We start from the raw sequence: 14,286 nt of genomic DNA, 5'->3' as shown, positions 1-14,286 counted from the left end.
CAAGGTTTTTGCTTGTACATCATCTCAGACACACAACAAATCAACATCCCCTTTGCATATGGTTCTCTTCCAGAGCAAGTGCAACTTCAAATGTGCACTGACAGCCCTGCAAAGGCCCGTAGATCCATTGGGTTTGTCTGCCTTTCAAGGAACCAGCATGGAGAATGTGATATTTTAAAAAAACACCCTAGGAAAATTTAACTACTGCATAGTTATGCATTAAAGACTAATTCCACACCTGACTTCATGGGTCACAGTATGCCTCGGCAGACTAAAATATTGAGAGCTATTTACAAATGTCTTTCAGTAACTATGCTAGAAAAGACACCTTTCTCAGGACAGGAAAAGAGACTTCAGGGCTTTTTGTGGGGGGAAAAAAAAGGAGCAAACATATCTTCAGACACAACAACCAGGGCATCAGGTGGATTAACTAGTGTAAGCATCAGGAAAAGGTTTAACCTACATGTTCACCCTTGACTCTCTCATTTAGGGCATGAAGCACAGTACAGCTGACAACTGAGACTGACAGAGCTGCCAGCAGCAGCACCCAGGCCCTGACTGAATGCTCCCAACCCTGCAACTGCTCTCCTCACAGTTAAAATGAGCCACAAAGTTAAACCATATTCACTACCATACAGCCAACTTCACATCCACATTCGACTTGTTGAAGCCAGAAGAGATGCTCTCTGATAAATTAGGCCTTATGTTGCATAATATAAACAAAAAAAGGCAATATAAGCAACAAAGCAGGGCTCAATTAGCTGTTTCAACACTCTGGATCAGTCCAGAGAATGAAGACTGCTCCACATGCCTGAGCAACACTCATAATTATTGATTATAAGCACTGTGAAAAAAACAGTACTTGTTCAACAGCCAGCACCACACATGGAAAGAGAGATATAATTATTCCCTTTTGAAACAACATAAACTGCCTGCATTGGAGCAGCCCACATTAAAAGTTAATTCATAGCAAGTTCTGTGGTTTTTAAGATTTATTTTAAAGACAGAGTGAACCTAACTGTAGCAGCACAATTCAAGACAAAAAAGTGTAAAAGGACACTGTAAAGAACATTTGTGATTTTTTCTATTGCTCAGACCACATTCCCCTTTCCTACTTTTGAAAAGCATCCACTGCTCCACTGAGCATATGCATCCTCCCTGTTTCTTTTCCACAAATTAAGAAGCTGAAGCAGAGAAATTTCCAAAAGGCATTTACCAGTTAACACTATGCCCTCTCTGGAACTACTACTTTGCATAAATACCTTAAAAAATTCTTTTGTTTTGATCTCCGCTGTATTGTCCAACATAATGAGCTGGGTATGTAACCAATGGGAGTCCTGGATTTTCCATAGAAAATGTGCTCTGCATAGTTCTAGGCTGCACAAAGTAAGGTTGTATGGGACACTTTTCAAGGGCAAACTGTTGACAGGAGAGGCAAATTTTCTGAGGCAGATTAAAGGCAGTCTTAATAACCACTGGGAGTGAATGAAAGCCATCCAAAAAATGAAGCTCTCAAAATTCCTCAGGCCACCAAGCCAAGACTTCACAGATGAACCAAGTCCTTTTCACAGCTATCCAAGAATCATCCAAGTTACAGGGCAGAGAATCAACAGTGGTCACTGATTTCTCCTATATCTCCACCAACAATGGATCAGGTGTCAAATGGGAAAAAAAATCCCTAATCTTGGCAGAAGTTATCAGAACTATCTAATATGAACTGCAATGCAAACCTTCCCTAACTGGCTACTTGAGCTTCCTGTGTTTTATCATGTGAAAGAATGATTACTGGACTGTAATTCCAGAACTCAGCTACTAAAATTATTCTCCTCAATATACTAATTAATATGTTGTTAGAACTAACCTTGAACTGCTCTTCCAGCTTTTCTCGAAGAGGGTTCAGCTTCTCCAAGCTCTTGCTCAGGTACACATGGCCATGAAATTTAATAAATGCCTTGATGAAATCAGACACGCTCCATCGAGTCTTCACCTCATCACGACTGCATTTAGAATAGAAATACCTGATTCAGTCTTTGGAATTACACACAGCTGCACATAACACAACAGAATTACTCCAAAATGAGGGAGGAATGTCCACACAAAGCTACTTTTCATGTTGGCACAATATGCTTATTTCCTGCATTGACTAATCACAGTCAGGAGCATCACAAACTATTCTTTGCTCCATACACCTGTAAGGATGCTCTGACTAGACAAGAATTGAGGGATTTCTGTTTCCACTGCCTAATACAAGTAACTTCTAGCAAGGCAGGTACTTTTAGAAGAAATATCTTCCAACTTATCTGAGTGGCAATCATTTACCCTTAGTCTCACCTTTCCAGTGCTTTAGAAAGTGCTTTTTGTAGGTTAGTGGAGGCAGCTGGGAAAGGAAACTTCACAGCAATGCTTCTGCAGTAGTAGAAAATTGTGGTCAAGTGGTCTCCTTTGGAGGAAGCTAGGATAGCCAACTGATTATAAGGCTGACCTAAGGGAGAAAAAGACAAGTTGTCCTGGGGGGAAACATGCTGGATTTCACAGTCCATGTGGTCACTTGGAAAGGGAGCATACAGTCCTCAGTTCTTCAACAGACAAGGCTCAGATCCATCTGCAGACCCTTTCACCCCAGCCTGGGATCGGGGTACCACTTCAGTGAAAAAGCTTCTAAGCTTCTAAATTTGTGGTGCATCAGCTGTATGGGGTTTTTTTTGTGTTTTGGTCTTTTTTGTTTGTTTTTGTTTGGTTGTGGCTTTTTGTTTGTTTGTCTGTCTTGTTACTTTTTTTTTTTGTTGTTTTTTTTTTTTTTTACTTTGGATGGAGAAGGATTGGGTATGGAGGTCTCTGTTTGATTTTGTTTGCTTGTTTGTTTCAGGGGATTGAATTTTTGTTTTGTTCAGTTAGAATGCAACTGGTTAAAAAGTTGAATTACTGGTTTCAGCAGCCCAGCTCAAAAGTGACTTATCCTTCTGTCACCATCCCTACATTTTGGGCCACCGGAACACAATTGCTAAAAAGCTAGATCCCTGAATTTAAAAATTCATTAACTCCCATCAGCAACTTGAAAAATCCAATTTTAGTTACTAAACTTTATAAATTGGTATGGGAATTAACAATAAAAGAAAAAAACAATGCTGGTGTAAAGCAAGTTTTCATTAACTGAACTTTATAACATATGAATGTAACAGAGTATAATTGTATACATATATAGTTATATATATAGTAGTGAAGCCTTGGAGTAAAGCTGTGTATTACCTTGCTTGCTACAAAATCTGTACAAAAAGGAAGTGACACAGCATGCAAATAACCATTATCTAAATGACTGACTGACGTGTGAAGCTTTATTGTATGGTTGTGCAGAGAATTTGGAGAGGGATATTTATATAAAAGCCCAGGCTTTCAACTGCCATAGAAGAAAACAATACCCCAAATCTTGCTTTGGAATTATGAACTGAAAAGGTACTCACCATTAGAAGGGACAAGCTGAGCTGCATGTCTATAGTAAGACTCTGCCTGGCTGGTCTGATTCCTATAGCGAGCTAAGAAAAGAGAAAAAAAAAAACCAAAGTTGAGGCCCAGAATTCCACTCCCTTGCAGTTACTTTCACAAAATGCAACTTACCTGATGAGCATGTGACTACTGTTTCAGAAGTAAGAACCAGAAGAACATGCAATTACACCTAACCGCACCAAGATTTGACACATTCAATTCTGAAGTGGGTGTTTTGCCTCAGACCCAAGACTGTCTTATGGACAACAGTGCCAAGAACACCACATACTGAGAGCTAGAATATTTTTCATAATATTTTATGACCTTTGCACAATCACCAACTAGATCTATTTTTAGGTTGTTCAAAAAGGAGTGGCAGATTCGTGTGAAAAGAGAACTTGCTACAATACAAAGTTTCACTGAAATGAAGAAAGAAATAAACCTGTTGAACTTAATGTAAAAAGAAACCCCATTTATGAAAGACTGGATTTCTAACTGGTACCCTTGTACTTAAGATCTTAGTGCTCCGGAATTGAGAAGTGTGCTAGCCTGCTGGAACAAGCTTTTGTAATAGTTACCAGTTTCAGCACTTCCCTGTGCCTGCCAGCTAGAACATGGTTAGAGTGCCAGGAGACAGACTCTAACAGATCACTAGAAAGCCAGTGACTAACTGTATCCGTGTGTTAATGTGTAACACACACTAGGTAAGTCTGAACAGAGTTTCTTTCCAGGTCTTTCTCCCTGCAGCAATCACCATGAGCACAATCAGCAACTAGCTACTAAAGTGGAGCACTCTTGCTCCAGCAGTTGCCATGATACATGCAGATCCCTCTCTGGAAGCTGAACACAGACAACTCCACGTCCCAGCCTCTTCCTTCTGAAACTCACCAATATCTCCCAGGTGGACAAGGCAGTGCTGGCAGATGTAGGAGCAGGAGCTGGACTGTGGCTTCACAATGGCGCTGGTGTGCGTCTGTTTATTGCTAATGATCCCCAGCTGGGAAGACTTCACACGGCACGGCAGGTCTACGTTAAAAACTGTGCACAATTCCTGTAGTAACTGCAAAAACGGGGCTGGGTCAGTAGCACCTCGAGACAGGCATTGGAAAGGCATCAAAACAAGTCACAAAACTAACAGAGCACCACTTGGAGGTGTGCTCACCACAGATGAGCCAAACATATTGGAGGTGAACAAGTTCAAGTTACTGAAAGTGAGACTTTATTAAAATACATTCTCCATTGTGTCCACTGTGTTCACCTGCCAATAACAAAAAGCTCTGCATCCCAAGCCAATAAGCAACTCAATCCTCATGATATTTAAATCACCAAGGATTTATCAGTGGAGATTGACTATGGGAGGTCTACAGATATTGCTGGGTTTTATGCTTTTGCTTTGTCTCTTTGTTTGGCTTGTTTTTTCAGTAGGACACTCAAGAGGAACACAGTGAGTTTTATACCTTGATGAAGTGACACTGTTCTCTGAAAAGAATAGAAAGTAACATCCCTCACCCTCCAAAGCAGCTTGTTCCAACATAAGAAACCACACTATTCCAACTTAAACTTTGGAAAGAAGCTGGAACATAACCAAGTTTGTAAGCAATGCAAGGCAATACTAACAGTTCAGTGACTGAAGTATCAGTAAATATTTGTGGTAAGCCAACAATGAAACTCTTTCAAGGAACAAGGCATCAGCTACTTGATCAAATATTTCAAAAGCTGATTGAAAGAAAACCTCAACTCTGCCATTCTAATTAGTGCTTTTGAAGTTTTCCTAACGGACTCCAGCAAATAGTCTGCAAAGTAATGGCAAGCAGGGAGTGGTGAGTGTTCATTGGACTGAGTTCTAGGGTAAAAAATGCAAGTAAGAAGTGACAGACTTTCTCCCAGCTGGGAATATGCTCAGTCTCCAACCTGCAGGAGGGCTGCACTTCCAGATAATGGCACAGAGAAAGCCCATAGCTGACAGAGACACACACTCTGTAAGCAAGATGTGACACGATGCTTTTGCTTGCTGCAGAAAGAGGTTTGTGTTACACCTCACTCCCCTTTGGGTCTGTCTTTATACAGTAAACAAGAATCCCTAAACAAGAGAGATCTCACAGATGAAACCTGGATAAAAGAGAGCAACTTGACATCCTCAAAGACGCCAAATTAAGAAAATTCATGCTCTTGCTCAAAGATGTCACTTGCAGAAGCCTCACACCCGGAGAACAGGTATGTTGGCTGAGCCAAGGCTTAACGATGAAAATGCGATTAACATCACAGCAAACTGAGAAGGATAACCCAGTCTGTAGTATCAATTCAGAAAGAGTAAAATTCCCTGATCCACTTCAGGAAAGAACAAGGCTTTTGCAAGACAAATAGTGTAGATGGTAGAATGCCCTTGGCAATCATGACAGCCTGTCAAACCGGCTGCTTCCAACAAGTAGCTTTACAAAAAAACAGTGCTGAAGGGAAAAAAGGGGCAGCCACAAGGGTAGCCTGGAGTTGCCATTGCAGATGTCTGAAATCCAACTAGGAAATGATACAGTACAAATAACCCACTGTTGAGTGCTGTAAGCTGAAGACAAAGTTTACTCCGAACACAGATTCAGCAACTGCAATGTTGTTGAAGGAGACACCAAATGAGGGGAAAAAAGGAAAGAAAGGCAAGTTATCTTTACTAAGGCCATTATCATACACTGGCTCTTATTCTCCATAATTTAAAGCTGAAACCAAATGAAATCTAACATAGTGTAGGCAAAAATATGTCAGTAAGAAGTATATGAATAAGAATCTCACTCCTTCGGCATTTAAGTGAAAACCTTGCAAAAGATTCTTAGTCCAAGAGCACTGAACAATACAGTTTTGCTTTAGAGGAAGACAAGTTCCCAGAAGTGAAGTAATTGTTCCAATTGTTGTAGAAAATAAAGACTTACACCTCAATGCTCATAATTGGTGTTAGGAGTCACAAGGAAGGGACAAAATCATTAGGCCACCACACACATCTTGTGCATCTGTGTTTTCTGCACATATTTCTGTTCCTGATTAACTTAAACCAAGAACAAACTGATTATCCTTGTTTATCGTTCACTATACAGCAAATGAAAAGGAATGAAGGCAGTGGCCCACAAACACATACTCAGGAATGAGAAGCCAAATGGGAAATTTTTAGAGAAAAGGCAGAAAAAAAGAACTAAGAGTACAATGAAATCATCAACTAACTCATCTACTAGGCTTGAGGTTTTTTGTGTCGTCATTTCTGTAAGACATTACAATTAAAAGACAAAATTCCTCACCACAGGTCACTGCAGAGACAGAGCAAATGGCTTTAAGAGGGACTGGAGATCCAGTGAAGGCTAGGCCTTCTAATAGAGGATTCACACAGACAGTAAGTCAAGAAGGCAACAGATTCACTGTGAGAAGGAAAGAGACAGTGCAAAGAAGTATCATTCTACCCTTTCCTAATGTTTTATGATTGCTCTGAGCAGTCACAGCAGAGCACAGTAAGAAACAGACCTTTGACCTTACCCAAAACAGTGGGGTTTAGGCTTTAAAGAGATTCTATTAGAAAGGAACCTAAGTTGCACCAAAACTACTACCAGATGCACAAAAGTATCAGCTCAAGACTGATCAAAAGAAAGCCCATCACCAGCTCTGTACACATCTCCTGCTGAGAGCACCACAGTTAGCAAGGTGCACTGCTCAATCCATTACAGCAGCAGTTTCCTAAGATAAGGGCAAAGAACAGATTTTACCCACCTAAAACTGATCCTCCACCCATCCTCTACTTTGTGTAACTCACCTGTGTGTAGAAGCCACTAGCTGCCTCTAAAAACAGAGAAAGGTTCGCCTGAACTTCGCTCCGATTCGGATTTGCTCTGTTTTTCGCCTGACCCTGGAGTGTTGTGATCTGATTTTTAAAGGCATGATTCCAACTGAAAATAAAAGAGGCATTTATCTTTTTACTTTGGAAGTGTCTTATGCAGATGGCATAAGCAACAGGAAAGAACTGTTTAATTACATAGCATCAGACATGAAGAATATTCAAATTCAGGCAACATTCAGATGAGAACAAATGTTAAATATGGAAAAATCACCTTTCCTCACCTCTGATATCTAGGGAAACAGATCCTGACAGATATATATAGCTAACATATATGTGTGTGTGTGTATACATATATATATATATATGGCTAACACTAACATCATTAATATTTGCTTGCAATTGTTCTGTTTTAGGCTGCATAGAAGCCCCTCTCTAAAACAAGATGTGGGGTACAGAAATGAGCATTAAAAATCATTCAGTAACTGGAAGCATGGAGAGAACTCAGCCAGCCTACTCATCTGGCTTCCCTCAATGCTGAAAGAACCACATGCTTCTATTGACTGAACTTATTACAATCCATGTCTGCACCTTAAATAACAGGGAATGGATTCATGGCATGGAGAAAACCCAGCTGGATCTTCCCCTGATTTGTAAGGTGTCATGAGCAATCCATTAAGTTCTCCCCTGATTATTCCTCCCTCTGCCCAGCTCTACCTCACAGGGCTTAAAATGCACTCTTCAGCATCTACTCAGCTCCTCTTAGACCTTGCCCAAAGCTCCAGGTGATTACAGCAGGCAATGTCCTCCTTTCTGGGAAATGCAGACTTCAGCCCTTCCCTGATAGCAGAGCAGACTGGTGTTCCTCAGCTTCTCCACCTCCATCTGGCTCTCCAAAACCCACTCCTGCATGACATGGCTGCTTCTGAATTGCCAGAGGTAAAACACTAACCTACTGAATGTTCTTTATCAGTTCTGCAGTGCATTCTCATGTTTCACCCACAGCACAGCTCTCATTTTAAAGGAAATAAGACAACCATTCCATAGGACACAACTGCTTTTCTGCAGCTCTCAAGGTTTCTTGCCCCCCAGCCCAGATTACATACATACACACAAATTCAGTGAGGTACTTACAGGTCCTGCTCCACTTTTTTGTCTAAAGCGTATTCCAAATCAGTCACTAGCATTTTTTGATACAAGTCCTGTAGAGCCTGTCTGGATGTCCAGACTTCTGCTGGACCCAGCTTTGAATCTGAGCAACAAGAAAGAAAAAAAAAACCCAAAGACACACAAATTTATGGGGTTAATCTGATTTTTCACTCATTTAACAAACGAAAGAATAGAGCTCGGTGTAAGATACACACCACCAAGCACCTGCTTTTATCAGTTTCCTCAGAAAAGTGAAATACAAGAACTACAGAGGGGTTGAGGGTTGAGTGCTCACTGATTAACCGATGAGTCTCTTACAACACCAGAACTAGAAGTGAACAAAGTTAGCAGCTGGCAAGTTCAAAAACAAAACAGGAGGACGTGGCTCTCTGTAAGATATTAAACTGCAGAATTTCTTCCCACTGGATGAATTTAGAAAAATTTCCAGTGTAGCCTGAAAATAATTAGCAGACAATAAATCTGCAACATGGAGGGATGCTAAATAGGACAGTGCATGGACATATGCTATTGGTATTTAGAGAACACTGTGGGCAAGTACTGCTGCGTGCTTGCCATGCTCTAACTACTCCAGTAGTCATCTGCTCTCCATCCCAGAGGGTGAGTGCAAACATTGCTCCCTGCTATTGAGTTAGAGTCCAATTTCCCATGGCTTCTACAACCACCTGGGCTGGGGCTGCAGGAGCACAAAAGATAGGCCTCACCCCAGGGAAACCACCTTGATGCCGATGGTGGAGCCACTCCTGTTGGGTTGGGTGGGTCCAGCTGGTGTTAATATTCCTATGGGGACTGCACCAGCCTGCTACTTTCACTATACCAAGCTGGCAAGCACAGCTGAGCAAAGGTTCATGAGGGAAGCTACTTTTACTGCAGGGCTGATTCATTAATAGAAACCATTTCCATTTCCCATTAATAGATATAGCTTAAATCACAACTCATAGCATTTCACTGCATCTAGGGCTGCACTTTCACAACACGTGGTAGCACTCAGATCAGCATTTCCTCATACAGGTTCCATAAAACCACCCAAATCCTGGCTAATCCCTAGTACAGCAGTTCCTGTGCTAGTCTGGGCAGGAGTCTCAGAGAGAAGTAGACATGACCGTCATCTCCAAATGTTTAGAACGTCCAAAGCCAACTTTAAAAATATGAATTAGGTGCAGGCAAAAGGGGCACAGTTGTTAAAATACTATTTATTTATATACAGATGAAAAGCCTTTAACTTAAGGTCAAACACTTTCCAGAAAATTCTTAAGAATGATAAGCAAAAAGGAACACAAAAGGAAAACAAAACCAGGAATCAAATATTATTAATAAGCTAGATCAACTGTATAAAAAAGGCAGTTACCTGTCATGTCAGCCTTCAGGACTTCTGCCTGCCTGTAAGAAAACAATAAGACAATAAATTAGAAACAGATCAAAATAACTGAATTATGCCAAAGCACATCCATGCAATGGTGAATCTGCTTACAACTCACCCCATGCAAGATTTGAGCTACTGTTGCTCAACAGCGTGACTGCTTTTAGTTCATCCCATAACAGTAGTTAACTGTTGACTTTTCCCTGCTTATGCCTCTTTCTGAACAAACACAAACTCAAAATGCTTACATTATGGTTTATATTTTAAGCTTTATGCGGCAGCAGTGTCCTGCCAACATTAGTGACAATTACCTGGGAACCTGATATCAACCCTAAATTGTCACACGTGAAAGGCAGGAGCCAACAAAGTCAGAGCAACACAAACTCCCATCAGTGTCTGTCAGCATCTTAGTACAGCCCTCCTGCCCCCCGTGCTGCACACATTTTTTGTAGGGAGAAGGGATAAGACTATGGCTTCCCCAATTACCTCTCTCCCTTGAACTGCATCCCTAAAGTAATGCTTTGATCAGGCTTCCAAGGGAAAATAACACACAGTACACACAGAAAGAATGGCAACTACAGGTGACTACAGCTCCTGCACTGAGCATCCTCTGCAAATCCCCACTGCTGGTGGAGGTTGGCAAATAGCTTCTCAAAAAGAGGAACACTGGAGAAGCCCTCAATAAAGAAATATTTCTGAATGATCATTGCCTGGCTGGAGGAGGCAATGGAGGTGCTACAGTTAAGCACTGTGTCAGCAGTACATAAAGCTTCAAAGAGCAGCACTGCTGGCCTGTCTGATGGACACAACCCCAGGGCTGGCACAGGGGACACGAGGCTGCCTGGTTTGGCTGGGTTTAGATGGGACATGTCCCTCTGCTCTTGATGCACTCAAGTGGTGATAGAGATTTGGAGAGTGCAAGCTTTCCACACCAGACATGGAATCCTTCCAGCATATGAAATGCTCCCTTCACCTGCCTCAGGAAAAAAAAAACCACAGATGGAAGACACACTGTGCCCAACATGAATGTCATATGCCAGCTTGGAAAAGAATGGAGAGCCAGGAGAAAGCACCACCGTAACCCTAAAGGGCCTGCAGAAACCAGCATGTACTTTCTCTTGCCAACGTGAAGTTGTGGTGATTGTAAAGTTTTTCAGTTCTTTCTGGGATCTACCTACTGGCCACAAATTATAGGGAAGTTTGGAGGTCTACATGAGAATTAAAAGGTATCAGAATAGGATACAATTTACATGTTCCTAGTAATGTATAAGTCCCTTCACAAAATTTCTGTTTGTTAAATACAAGCATTATCTGTAATAGCTCACCATAGCCACCTCCATCCAAGAAGGAATGAGATGAGCTTTAATTGTCTAGAACAAAAGTCAAAGACAAAAGTCAAGAACATCTTAACTGGTATCAGAAGTGAATCTGTGCATTCCTCACCTAATCCAAATTTAACGCCTTTAAGACAGCTTCTTTCAGTTTATTTATTTCAAGAAGGTGTTAATATTATTGTTTTTTGAACTCCTAAAAGCAGAGAACACTGGAAGAAGAGATAACAGAGACAAGCACTTCAAATTTTAGCTACTGTATCAGGAGAAAGCTGAAAGCCCAAGAAACATTTCTTCCTCATCCACACAGACGTAACAAAAGGCACCTAAGTGAAGGCACCTAAGTGAAGGCACCTAAGTGAAGGCACCTAAGTGAAGGCACCTAAGTGAAGGCACCTAAGTGAAGGCACCTAAGTGAAGGCACTCTGTGGCTGCAGACAGCAGGATGAGAATGAGCAGATCCTGGCCCCACAGAGCCAAGAAGAGATAAGGAGGGACAGGAATATCCTCTGCATGCTGTGATGTTTTGGCTTTTAGCTTTTATATTTTTTAGATTCTCTGCTGCTTGGTGTGTAACTCTGAAACTTCATATTAAGTAAGTTCTCTTCACAGGGTAGTTAGACAAAACAATCCCTTCCCAGCTTGAGAACAAAGGACAACCTGTACCCAAAAAGCACAAACAATGGCTAAGGGAATGGGGCAAGCCAGGGGGCTGAGACTTCATGGCCTGGGGCTGTGTTTGGATAATTGACTCATATATGCAGATGAACCAAAACTTATAAAGGTGTAAAAACTCGTGACCAGGATCCATCTTGGATTTGATTTAGGTGTAGCCCTGGCCGGTGTACCTTGCACTGCCCAAGGTGTATCCTTTCAATAAATACCTATTTTATTCCTTTTGCTCTGCCTAGTCTCTGTTCCAGGTCAGCCTTTCCAGGCATCACTGTGCCTTGGCAGCCCCTGCACCGCTGACCCACAAGTCCAGTCAGGCACAGAGCTGAGCCAGATCTGCGGTGCTGGGACTTGGCAGCAGCGATGCCACCGCTCCCAAGGAAAAGATGACTTGCTCAGGTGCTGGAATCTCACTTTTCTGAACAGCCAGAGTTCCTACAGTCTGGCTCATGCTTCAAACATCTTGCAGTGCTGTGAAGGTCTCCTCTGAGCCGAGAACACAATCTGTGCTGCCAAAGCCATGAATGCAGAGAAGTTCAGCCCCAGTCGGACACCCAGGACTGCGCCCACAGATACGAGCCCAGAATTCTCTTCCAGGCACAAAGGCTGGCCCTTCAAAAGCCAATTTCCAAAGCTCCTCTGGAAATTAGTTGTGAGGAACTACCTTCCACTAAGTATACTTTGTGAAAGGGGAAATATAAAAGCACTTTTTCCCTCAGAAGTTTGCCCTCACTGTTGCCTAGAGAATTCAGATGAAGAGAGCCTCAGTGTCTACATCAGCACTGACAGACTCTTCATAAATGCACAGACCTAATCATACAGCTAGACCCGAGCTTCTACCAAAAAGGCTTATTTAAAAACACTTTTTTTTTTTTTGGAAGAGAAGACTCATGGGCTCACAGAACAAGGGACTTTAGCACCAGTTGCTTCACCGGCCATAACACCAATTGCCTTGTATAATTTATAAAATTGCAGCAAGCAATATTGAAGGGATTGTCATTGTAATTTTTAATAAAATGTATAGAAATTATTTCAAGACTTCCTAGAGGCCAAAGGAATTAGGAGAGTGGATCTAACATTAGTATGCTGCTTCTCATTTCCAACTAGAAACAATTTATTTCAAATAGCTGCATTCTAGCCAGGATAAGACAGGGTAGCCTGGGTACAAAACTTGTGCATCACTGGCAAAATATTAGCAGCAAAAGAGAGAGAGAGAGAGATGCACTGCCCGTTCCTTAAACAAATTTCACAATGGGCCTTTGCTGGTGCTGAGGGACTCCTAGTGGGCACCGACTGGAGCTCACTGGTAACAACTGGTAAGAGTTTCTCACAGTGACAGTGGCTCCTTCTATCACCCAGCATTTTTAACAAGCTTTTCTGGCCATATATTTTATTACACCACCTCATACTAAATTTACATTAGAATGACTCATTCTGAGGCAAAGAGGCTGCCTGCTAGAAAACCTAATAGGGCTTGTTTACACATTGTATTATTTCAATAATATTCTCAAGTACCTACTTGGCCAGCTGGATCAGCAGTTCAGTCAAGCTTCCCTAAGTTTTTTTGGTCCAAAATGAAATAAAGACAAACCATAGTTCAAAAAAATTATATTTCAAGTATTTCCATATACTACCTTGATACATCATAATAGCTACTCTTTATCATTTCCCAACCAAATATGTAGATTCAGCTCTGTGCTTTAATCAAACTTTAAACTGAAATACAACAGCCTCTCATCCAATTCAATAAAAACATGTGATAGCTAAAGGAATTTTCATTTTATTCCTAAAATTGAAGAGCTTCAAAACTTTAAAACACAGTAGTCAGGACTGTCTCTCCAGGTTCTAAAGGTGTAAGATAAATAAAAATTTAAGCCCCCACAGGAGACAAAAAACTTTTCCTCTCTTTAGAACCTGAGAGTATAAAAAGTTCTGTTTTGCTGGAACTCAGAGGTTACACTTAATCTGGAATGAACCACTGGACTTGGCAAAGACAAGAAAGACACATTTCCTTTTCCCTCTTCCAAGTTTTTACCATTCTTGATCAATTCAGTCTTCCCACAGCAGAATAAGGAAACAAGTTGTTTCCCTTTAGCTGGTAAGAAGTACAGAAAGAAAATCCCGCAAATATTGGGGTATCTCTCCCGTATACATATTTTTAAGTCTTTACCCCATCACACCATAAGATGCATCAGAAGATCATGCAGTCACACCTACTCTTTAACACTAGAGCAAGTTTGCTTAATTTGATGTTAAAATCATATAAGAGAAGATCCTACAGCCTCTTTGGTTACCTATTCTATTCAAGTTTTCCTCTTGTTGCCATCTGACTTCCAACTCTATTTACATATCACTGAACAAATGGATCTATTTTACCACTGTCTCCAGAAGAATTAATTTCTGTTCCAATATCTGTCTTCAGTTCTGCTATAATTCAAAGCAGTCAGTCACAAATTTTCAGTTTTGCATAC

At 41.2% G+C, this 14,286-nt stretch overlaps 1 protein-coding gene across 4 annotated transcripts in view; it reads right to left on the bottom strand.

Annotated features, from left to right (window-relative positions):
• Window positions 1-14,286, bottom strand: part of SMG7 (SMG7 nonsense mediated mRNA decay factor) — a 54,119-nt gene that overhangs the window by 20,917 nt on the left and 18,916 nt on the right. For all 4 annotated transcript variants that reach the window (XM_088170170.1, XM_014886721.2, XM_088170173.1 and 1 more), the window contains exons 2-8: window positions 9,801-9,832; window positions 8,420-8,537; window positions 7,265-7,397; window positions 4,369-4,540; window positions 3,459-3,530; window positions 2,332-2,482; window positions 1,862-1,997 (exon numbers count right to left, since the gene is read on the bottom strand). In XM_088170170.1, coding sequence (XP_088026296.1) covers window positions 1,862-1,997; window positions 2,332-2,482; window positions 3,459-3,530; window positions 4,369-4,540; window positions 7,265-7,397; window positions 8,420-8,537; window positions 9,801-9,832 — 814 coding nt within the window. The remainder of the gene's footprint in view (window positions 1-1,861; window positions 1,998-2,331; window positions 2,483-3,458; window positions 3,531-4,368; window positions 4,541-7,264; window positions 7,398-8,419; window positions 8,538-9,800; window positions 9,833-14,286) is intronic.

Source organism: Sturnus vulgaris, chromosome 9, assembly GCF_052056855.1.
Source record: "Sturnus vulgaris isolate bStuVul1 chromosome 9, bStuVul1.hap1, whole genome shotgun sequence".
NCBI lineage: Eukaryota > Metazoa > Chordata > Aves > Passeriformes > Sturnidae > Sturnus > Sturnus vulgaris.
The sequence above is the reverse complement of the archived record's forward strand: the minus strand, read 5'-3'. Positions and strand labels throughout refer to the sequence as shown.